The sequence below is a fragment of the Branchiostoma lanceolatum genome, chromosome 9 (assembly GCF_035083965.1).
Source record: "Branchiostoma lanceolatum isolate klBraLanc5 chromosome 9, klBraLanc5.hap2, whole genome shotgun sequence".
NCBI classification, from domain to species: domain Eukaryota; kingdom Metazoa; phylum Chordata; class Leptocardii; order Amphioxiformes; family Branchiostomatidae; genus Branchiostoma; species Branchiostoma lanceolatum.
The window spans coordinates 21,548,699-21,558,251 of NC_089730.1; the positions used below are offsets into that span (position 1 = coordinate 21,548,699).

The following is a 9,553-nucleotide window of genomic DNA, read 5'->3' on the forward strand; positions in this document are numbered from 1 at the left end:
GCCTAAAGGAAATTATAAAACGTAGAAATACTAGGCGTGACAGGCCGTTCAATGTAATATTACCACCTTCTGCCGCGAAATGTGCCTGGTGTGTTACGACACAGGTCTAGGGTGGTTATACGGGCTATACAGAATAAAGATGATTGACATTTTATATGTTCTATTACATACACTTTTTATAATGCTACTGCTATTTATACAGCACAACAGAAAAATAATTGTTTCTTTACAAGGGGGTAATAGTAATCAATTACCTGGAAGAAGGAGGTTTTATATAACTTTAAAAAAAAAAACCTTGCCTGGACCAGAATTATTTATTTGTGAATAGTGTCTAAAAATCGTTACCTGACTTTACAAGATATTGGTCTTATTTTATGCTATTGTTGGGCGTAAATGTTGGTTTTCAAGAGTCAAACTCACATACATCTTATCCGTTAGAATCAGATGTGACATCACAGCAGATATCTGCCCAATGGAGAACATTTCACATATATACATGTACCAGTGTGCCCCCCTCCCCCATGTATACCTTCATAACACCTAGCATGACTTTTCTCGAAATACACACCCGAGTTCAATTATCTGTTGCAGTAGCGCAACAGAGCGGGTTTTGGTGGTGAACAAAGATCTTACCTGTCAGTCAAAATCGTTTATAGTCGATTTAGGGACGAAGTAAGTTGAAAATCGCCTGAGAAAGGAGAGAAATGACACCGCTCGCACGGCTCAAAATGGCGGACTAGCGAGGTCAAACAAAGGTCAAAGTTGATGAACCTGATTACCCAGATCTGACCTTTAGTTACAGTGGGACTCGTGTACTACATCAATGTAATTAATGTTTACTCTGGATTTATCATATCTATTAAGTGCATTTCACCATAGATAAGAGATACGCTATACATCAAAACGTCTCGCAATGGGAGCAGAAGCTTATATGTACAAAGGTAGCTGGAAACGGTTTTCAGAAACTTTATTTCGATGGACGTCACAGCGCAATGTTCTATCTACCGTGCCTGCGGTTGTTATAAATCAGTACAGACTCGCATGACATTCATTTTTCTTTAATTTTCTTTTTCCAGCATATCATTTTTGAAAAACAATTTCTTGCGTTTTTATACGAATTTATGCCACCAAAAATGCTTAAAATTTCAATATAAATAGGGTTCGTAATGTAACCATACATTTCATAAGAAATAAAAAATACGTGTACATACGATAATAAGAACGTCATGTGATTGCAATTGGCCTCGATTCCCCTTCACTCAAGAAAGAAATCACGCGCAGCTCATTATCAGTAGTCATTTGTAAGGTTTTTCATCTGTATGTTCTCTCATCATATGTCTGGATAGGGAGGTCCCGTAAGCCGTCCTGTATCCGCACTCATCACAGATGTAGGGTTTTTCGCCTGTGTGCTCAGTCATGTGTCGGTTCAAATTGCCTTTCTGTGCAGCAGAATAGTCGCACTGGTCACACTTGTAAGGTCTTTCACCTGTATGTTTTCTCATATGCACAGATAGGCTAGACTTGGTAGCCGACCTGAATCCGCACTCTCCGCACATGTAGGGGTTTTCTCCAGTGTGTTTAGTCATGTGATGATCTAAAGTATTCTTGTATGCAGCAGAATAGTCGCACTGGTCACATTTGTACGGTCTCTCACCTGTATGTGTTCTCATATGTTCGGTTAGGTGAGACCTGTTGGTCGCTCTGTATCCGCACTCCCCGCACATGTAGGGTTTGTCTCCTGTGTGTTTAGTCATGTGTTGATTTAAAGTACCTTTCTGTGCAGCAGAATAGTCGCACTGGTCGCATTTGTAGGGTTTCTCACCTGTATGTGTTCTCATATGTACAGAAAGGCTAGACCTGGCAGCCGTCCTGAATCCGCACTCCCCACACATGTAGGGTTTTTCGCCTGTGTGCTCAGTCATGTGCCGGTCCAAATTGCCTTTCTGTGCAGCAGAATAGTTGCACTGGTCACACTTGTAGGGTCTTTCACCTGTATGTTTTCTCATATGCACGGTTAGGTCAGACCTGTAGGCCGTCCTGAATCCACACTCCTCACACATGTAGGGTTTCTCTCCTGTATGTTTTCTCATATGCACAGATAGACTTGACCTTGTAGCCGACCTGAACCCACACTCTCCACACATGTAGGGTTTGTCTCCAGTGTGTCGGCTTGCCATATGTTGGTCCGAAGAACTTTTCTTTGCAGCGGCATAGTTAGGTTTTTCACCAGTATGTGTAAACAGGTGTTTGTTTAAATACCTGTTATCTGTAGCAGAATAGTCGCACCAGTCACATTTGTAGGGTTTCTCACCGGTATGTTTTCTCATATGTGTGGGTAGGCCAGACCGGTCAGCTGTCCTGTATCCACACTCCCCACACATGTAGGGTTTGTCTCCGGTGTGCTTCGCCATGTGTCGGTCCAAGTTGCATTTCTTTGCAGTAGAATAGTCGCACTGGTCACATTTGTAGGGTTTCTCACCTGTATGTGTTCTCATATGTACAGAAAGGCTAGACCTGGCAGCCGTCCTGAATCCGCACTCCCCACACATGTATGGTTTCTCACCTGTATGTCTTCTCATATGTTCGGTTAGACCTGTCGGCCGTTCTGAATCCGCACTCTCCACACATGTAGGGTTTGTCACCAGTGTGTCGGCTTGTCATATGTTGGTCCAAAGTACATTTTCTTGCAGCAGAATAATTGCACTTGTCACACTTGAAGGGTTTTTCACCAGTGTGTGTAAACATGTGTTTGTTTAAATTCCTCTTATGTGCAGCAGAATAGTCACACTGGTCACATTTGTAGGGTTTTTCACGTGCATGTTTAGCCATGTGTCGGTCTAAAGTACCTTTCTGTGCAGCAGAATAGTCGCACTGGTCACATTTGTACGGTCTCTCACCAGTATGCTTTCTCATGTGCACAGCAAGTCCGGATCTATTAGGTGCCCTGTATCCGCACTCACCACATACATGTAGGTTGGATGTTTTTACAGCATCTTGTGCTTTGGGCGAGGCCTTCTGTTCTGTTTTGACCTGTGCCAGTTGACATGATGAGGGTTCCATGTCGGGCGCGGCGGATTTGACGATGTCGGTGTCCTCGAGTAGCGTCTCCTTTCTCTTGTCGTTCTGTCTTCCCGTTTCTGCTGCCGGGTACTCGCTGTTTACAGTCTCGTTCCCAGGGTGTCCAGCAGACGTCTCGTCAGCAGAAAGCCCGAAGCTTGGTCCGTCCATTTCTGATGCCTAAAGGAACACATACAACGTAGAAAGACGAGTGTGACAGGCCGTTCAATGTAATATAACCAGCTGCTGCCGCGAAATGTGCCTGGTGTGTTACGCGACAAGCCTAGGGTATAAAAATAGAATAAAGAAGATCGACATTTTGATATGTTCTATTACATACACCTTTTACAATGCTACGTACTGCTTTTCACACAGCACAACAGAAAATCGAGGTGTTTATAGTACATTGACAGGCGTTATGACACCATAAACACCTTGGGGCGGGTCATTAACCGTTAATTATTATTTACCTGGCCCTGGGCCACGATTATTTGTGAATAGTGTATACAAAATTGTTCTTACCTACCTTGACAAGAGAGTCAAGATACATGTATTACATGCTTTTGTTAGGGTAAAAAAGTAATATGTTCAAGAGTCCAGCTAACAGAAATCTTATCCGCGAGGATCAGATGTGACATTACAGCGGATCTTGTAGTGATGTGAAACATTTCACAAATATGTATACATGTATACATGTATACATGCACTAGTCCCATTGTGCCCCCCTCCCCCATGTATAGCTTATAAATACCAAGCATGGCTTTTCTCGAAATACACACCCGAGTTCAATTATCTGTTGCAGTAGAGCAACACAGCGGGTTTTGGTGGTGAAAAAAGATCTTACCTGTCAGTCAAAACCGTTTATAGTCGATTTAGGGCCGAAGTAAGTTGAAAATCGCCTCGGAATGGAGAGAAATGACACCGCTCGCACGGCTCAAAATGGCGGACTAGCGAGGTCAAACAAAGGTCAAAGTTGATGAACCTGATTACCCAGATCTCACCTTTAGTTACAGTGGGACTCTTCTACTAGATCGATGTAATTAATGTTTACTATGGATTTATCATATCTATAAAGTGCATTTCACCATAGATAAGAGATATTCTTATCCATCAAAACGTCTCGCAATGGGAGAAGAAACATCTTTGTACAAAGGTAGCTGGAAACGGTTTTCAGAAACTTCATTTCGATAGACCTCACAGCGCAATGTTCTATCTATCGTGCCTGCGGTTGTTATAAATCAATACAGACTCGCATGACATACATTTGTCCTTAATTTTCTTTTCTTCAGCATATCACAAAAAAACGTACACACACAGTAAGTTGACCACACTAGTGTAGTAACCTTCGGGCCTTATTCATTCTAGATGAGCTCACTGCAAAACTTTCCTGTGTTAATGTTTTTGTCCTTTCTTTTCGTTTAATCCTATTTTATAAATCCACTGTCACATACAAATCTTGTTAAGTTATGAACGCTTATTAACTGAATATGATATATATGTTTACCAATATACCAATTTCTTGCGTTTTTATAAGAGTTTATGCTATCAAAAATCCTCAAAATCACGATATAAACGGGGTTTGCTATTTTAGTAACGTTAAGCCACACCAATTCAATTTCTTGATTAAGTGATTTTTTTAAAGTTTAAGCCTAAACAAAATCATAAAACAGAAGGCTGGGGTGAAAACTTAATTGTACCTGACCCTGTTCACACCCTAAAACTGTGTGCACCAAAGTACAGACTTTCCTCTGAGATTCTGTTTTCATGTTGATTTTGGAATTAAGCAGTTTTTAAAAAAATCCTTTAACCAAGAAATTAAATTGGTGTAGCCTTACCATACATTTTAAAAGAGAAAATACATGTGCATATGAAAATGAGTAGGTCATGTGATTGTTAATGGCATTGATCACTCTTCACTCAGGAAAAGCATCGCACACAGACAAAAAAAAAAGAAAACACACGCGTAAACAAAAAAATTACTGTCCTGAATCCGCACTCCCTACCCATGTAGGGTTTGTCACCAGTGGGCCGTCTTGCCAATGTTGGTCTAAAATACCTTTCCTTGCAGCAGGATCGTTGCACTGGTCACACTTGTAGGGTTTTTTACCAGTGTGTCGTCTAATAGACCAATAAACCTATGTTGGTCTTAAATACCTTTCATTGTTGTACAATAGTCTCACTTGTCACAGTGTGTCTCAAGATGTGTTTGTCTAAAGTCCTCCTGTGTGCTGTAGAAAAGTCACACTGGTCACACTTGTAGGGTTTCTCACCAGTGTGTCTAAACATGTGCTCATCTAAAGACCTCTTGTCCGCTGTCGAATAGTCACACTGGTCACAATTATAGGGTTTTGCATCAGTGTGTTTAAACATGTGTTGATCTAAAGACGTCTTGTGTGCTGTAGTATAGTCACACAGGCCACATTTAAAGAGGTTTTTACCCGTATGTATTCTCATATGTATGGATAGGTTATACCTCCTAGCCGTCCTAAATCCACACTCTCCACACATAAAGGGTTTGTCACCACTGTGTGTAGCCATGTGTCGGTCCAAAGTAGCCTTCTGTGCAGCGGAATAGTCGCAATGATTACACTTGAAGGGTTTTTCACCAGTGTGTTTCACCAAGTGCCGGGCTAAAGTACACTTATGTGTAGCAGAATAGTCACACTGGTCACATTTGTAGGGTTTCTCACCGGTATGTGTTCTCATATGTCCGTACAGGTGACACCTCTGAGCAGTCCTGTACCCACACTCCCCGCACATATAGAGTTTTTCACCAGTGTGTTTAGCCGTGTGTCGGTCTAAAGAATGTTTCCGTGCAGCAGAATAGCCGCACTGGTCGCACCTGTACGGTCTCTCACCTGTATGTTTTCTCATATGTTCGGTTAGATTAGACCTGTAGGCCGTCCTGTACCCGCATTCCCCACACGTGTAGGGTTTGTCTCCAGTGTGTTTAGCCATGTGTTGGTCCAAAGTACCTTTCTGTGCAGCAGAATAGTTACACTGGTCACATTTGTACGGTCTCTCACCAGTATGTTTTCTCATATGTTCGGTTAGGTGAGACCTGCGGACCGTTCCGTATCCACACTCTTTGCACATGTAGGGTTTGTCTCCAGTGTGTTTAAACATGTGTTTGTCTAAATTCCTCTTATGTGCAGCAGAATAGTGGCACTGGTCACACTTGAAGGGTTTGTCTCCAATGTGTTTAGCCATGTGTCGGTCTAAAGATGACTTACATACAGCAGAATAGTCACACAGGTCACATTTGTATGGTTTCTCACCAGTATGCTTTCTCATGTGCACAGCAAGTTTAGATATACTAGGTGCCCTGTACCCGCATTCATCACATACATGTAGGTTGAGTGTTTTTAGAGCATCTTGTGATTTGGGCGAGGCCTGTTCTGTTTTGACCTGTGCCAGTTGACATGATGAGGGTTCCATGTCGGGTGCAGCGGATTTGACGATGTCGGTGTCCTCGAGTAGCGTTTCCTTTCTCTTGTCGTTCTGTCTTCCCGTTTCTGCTACCGGGTACTCGCTGCTTACAGTCTCGTTCCCAGGGTGTCCAGCAGACGTTTCTTCAGCAGAAAGCCCGTAGCTTGGTCCGTCCATTTCTGATGCCTACAGGAAAATATAAAACGTAAAAATACTAGACGTGACAGGCCGTTCAGTGTGATATAACCAGCTGCTGCCGCGCAATGTACCTGCGAAGCTGGTGTGTTACGCCACAGGCCTAGAGTGGTTATACGTGCTATACAGAATAAAGAAGATCGACATTTTTATATGTTCTATTTACATACACTTTTTACAATGCTACTGCTATTCACACAGCACAACAGAACATCATTTTGTTATCATAAGGATCTTTCAGATATCATTTACCTGGACCAAGGAGGTCTGTGAATAGTGTGAACAAAATGTTTGTTGCTACCTGCCTTTACAAGTTATTGGTCTTATTGCATGCTATTGTAAGGAAAGAAAAAGTGATATGTTCAAGAGTCCAGCTGACAGAAATCTTTTCCTCGAGAATCAGATGTGACATCACAGCAGATCTCTGCCCAATGGAGAACATTTCACAAATATTTATACATATACCAGAGTGCCCCCCTCCCCCAATTATAACACCTATTAGCATGACTTTTCTCGAAATACACACCCGAGTTCAATTATCTGTTGCAGTAGCGCAACACAGCGGGTTTTGGTGGTAAACAAAGATCTTACCTGTCCGTCAAAATCGTTTGTAGTCGATTTAGGGCCGAAGTAAGTTGAAAATCGCCTAGGAATGGAGAGAAATGACACCGCTCGCACGGCTCAAAATGGCGGACTAGCGCTAGGTACGCTAGGTCAAACAAAGGTCAAAGTTGATGAACCTGATTACCCAGATCTCACCTTTAGTGACAGTGGGACTCGTCTACTACATCAATGTAATTAATGTTTACTCTGGATTGATCATATCAAGGACATTATATAGGATCATATCTGTAAAGTGCATTTCGCTATAGTTAAGAGATAATCTATACAACAAAACGTTTCGCAATGGGAGCAGAAACATCTTTGTACAAAGATAGCTGGAAACGGTTTTCAGAAACTTCATTTCGATAGACGTCACATCGCGATGTTCTATCTACCGAGCCTGCGGTTGTTATAAATTAATACAGACTCGCATGACATACATTCATTTGTCTTCAATTGTCTTTTTCCAGAATATTATCAAAAAACGCACACACACCGTAAGTTAATAACACTAGTGTAGTAAACTTTGTGCCTTATTCATTCTAGATGAGCTTACTGCAAAGTTAACATGGAGTATCTAGGAAGTTCACTCTGTCACTTCGCAGGACTTGGTTTTTCATATTTTACTGCGTTAATGATTTTGTCCTTTCTGTTCGTTTAATCCTATTTTATACATCAGTTGTCACATAAAAATCTTGTTAAGTTATGGGCGCCTTTTACCTGAATATGAAATATATGTGTTCACTGATATATCAATGTCTTGCGTTTTTATAAGAGTTTATGCTATCGAAAATCCTCAACATTGCGATATAAACAGGGTTTACTATGTAACCATACATTTCAAAAGAAAAACAAAATACATGTATATACGATAATAAGTCGGTCATGTGATTGTAACTGGCCTCGATTCCACTTGACTCAGTAAATCACGCGCAGACCATTATCAGAGGTCATTTCTCAGGTTTTTCATCTGTATGCTTTCTCATCGTATGTCTGGATAGGGAAGCCCTGTAAACCGTCCTGTATCCACACTTCCCACACATGTATGGTTTTTCGCCTGTGTGCTCAGTCATGTGTTGGTCCAATTTGACTTTCTTTGCAGCAGAATAGTCGCACCGGTCGCACTTGTACGGTCTCTCACCTGTATGCTTTCTCATATGTACAATTAGGTCAGACTTGTAATTCGTCCTATAACCACACTCCCCACACATGTAGGGTTTGTCTCCAATGTGTTTAGCCGTGTGTCGGTCAAATGACAACTTACATACAGAAGAATAGTCGCACTGGTCACATTTGTATAGTTTCTGACCTGTGTGTTTTCTCATATGTTGGGTTAGATTAGACCTGTAGGCCGTCCTGTACCCGCATTCCCCACACGTGTAGGGTTTGTCACCAGTGTGTTTAGCCATGTGTTGGTCCAAATTACCTTTCTGCGCAGCAGAATAGTCGCACTGGTCGCATTTGTAAGGTTTCTCACCTGTATGTGTTCTCATATGTACAGATAGGTTAGACCTGTCAGCCGTCCTGAATCCGCACTCTCCGCACATGTAGGGTTTGTCACCAGTGTGTCGTCTTACCATATGTTGGTCCAAAGTACGTTTTATTGCAGCAGAATAGTCGCACTCGTCACACTTGTAGGGTTTTTCACCTGCATGTTTAGCCATGTGTTGGTCTAAAGTGCCTTTCCTTGCAGCAGAATAGTCGCACTGATTACACTTGTACGGTCTCTCACCAGTATGCTTTCTCATGTGCACAGCAAGTTTAGATCTACTAGGTGCCCTGTACCCGCACTTACCACATACATGTAGGTTTGGTGTTTTAATAGCATCTTGTGCTTTGGCCGAGTCCTGTTCTGTTTTGACCTGTGTCAGTTGACATGATGAGGGTTCCATGTCGATGTCGGTGTCCTCGAGTAGCGTTTTCTTTCTCTTGTCCTTCTGTCCTGTTTGGGCCTCTGCAAGTTGACGTAATAATAATGAGGCTGGCGTTGCGAAGTTAAATGTGTTAGTGTCCTTGTGTTGCATTTCCTTTCTCTTGTCGTTCTGTCTTCCCGTTTCTACTGCCGGGTCCTCTCTGTTTACCGTCTCGTTCCCAGGGTGTCCAGCAGACGTTTCTTCAGCAGGAAGCCCGAAGCTTGGTCCGTCCATTTCTGATGCTTACAGGAAAAATATAAAACGTAGAAATACTAGGCGTGGCATGCCGTTCAATGTATCATAACCAGCTTCTGCCGAAGGAGGTTATACCTAGGGTGGTTATGCCGGCTATTCAG

General features: G+C 42.2%; 3 protein-coding genes across 6 annotated transcripts; all 3 read right to left on the minus strand.

Moving 5' to 3' along the window:
* Positions 1 to 950: 950 nt before the first annotated feature.
* Positions 951 to 9,445, minus strand: LOC136441574 (zinc finger protein 665-like). Of its 4 annotated transcripts, none has more exons than XM_066437932.1 (2): positions 9,147 to 9,445; positions 951 to 3,030 (listed from the first exon to the last, which is right to left on the minus strand). In XM_066437932.1, the coding sequence occupies exon 2, from the start codon at positions 2,577 to 2,579 to the stop codon at positions 1,296 to 1,298; it is 1,284 nt and encodes a 427-aa protein (XP_066294029.1). In that variant the 5' UTR covers positions 2,580 to 3,030; positions 9,147 to 9,445; the 3' UTR covers positions 951 to 1,295. The 4 variants fall into 4 exon arrangements, with proteins under 4 accessions (XP_066294029.1, XP_066294027.1, XP_066294026.1 ...); XM_066437930.1 differs by lacking the exon at positions 9,147 to 9,445 and adding an exon at positions 7,273 to 7,705 and having other exon boundaries at positions 951 to 3,237; XM_066437929.1 differs by lacking the exon at positions 9,147 to 9,445 and adding an exon at positions 3,902 to 4,103 and having other exon boundaries at positions 951 to 3,237.
* LOC136442736 (zinc finger protein 22-like) lies at positions 2,588 to 3,228 on the minus strand. The gene is made up of 2 exons (XM_066439679.1): positions 2,705 to 3,228; positions 2,588 to 2,618 (listed from the first exon to the last, which is right to left on the minus strand). The coding sequence occupies exons 1-2, from the start codon at positions 3,226 to 3,228 to the stop codon at positions 2,588 to 2,590; spliced, it is 555 nt and encodes a 184-aa protein (XP_066295776.1).
* Positions 8,235 to 9,431, minus strand: LOC136442737 (gastrula zinc finger protein XlCGF57.1-like). The gene has a single exon (XM_066439680.1). The coding sequence runs from the start codon at positions 9,429 to 9,431 to the stop codon at positions 8,235 to 8,237; it is 1,197 nt and encodes a 398-aa protein (XP_066295777.1).
* Positions 9,446 to 9,553: the final 108 nt, after the last annotated feature.

Bases quoted from the DNA above. Each gene is read 5' to 3' on its own strand.
- LOC136442736 (XM_066439679.1), bottom strand. From the start codon at position 3,228: ATGGACGGACCAAGCTTCGGGCTTTCTGCTGACGAGACGTCTGCTGGA. The intron at 2,619-2,704 runs GTGCAATTATTC...ACATGTGTGGAG, and splicing joins AAACCCTTCAAGTGTGACAA to AGTGCGGATTCAGAACGGCC.
- LOC136441574 (XM_066437928.1), bottom strand. From the start codon at position 6,663: ATGGACGGACCAAGCTACGGGCTTTCTGCTGAAGAAACGTCTGCTGGA.
- LOC136442737 (XM_066439680.1), bottom strand. From the start codon at position 9,431: ATGGACGGACCAAGCTTCGGGCTTCCTGCTGAAGAAACGTCTGCTGGA.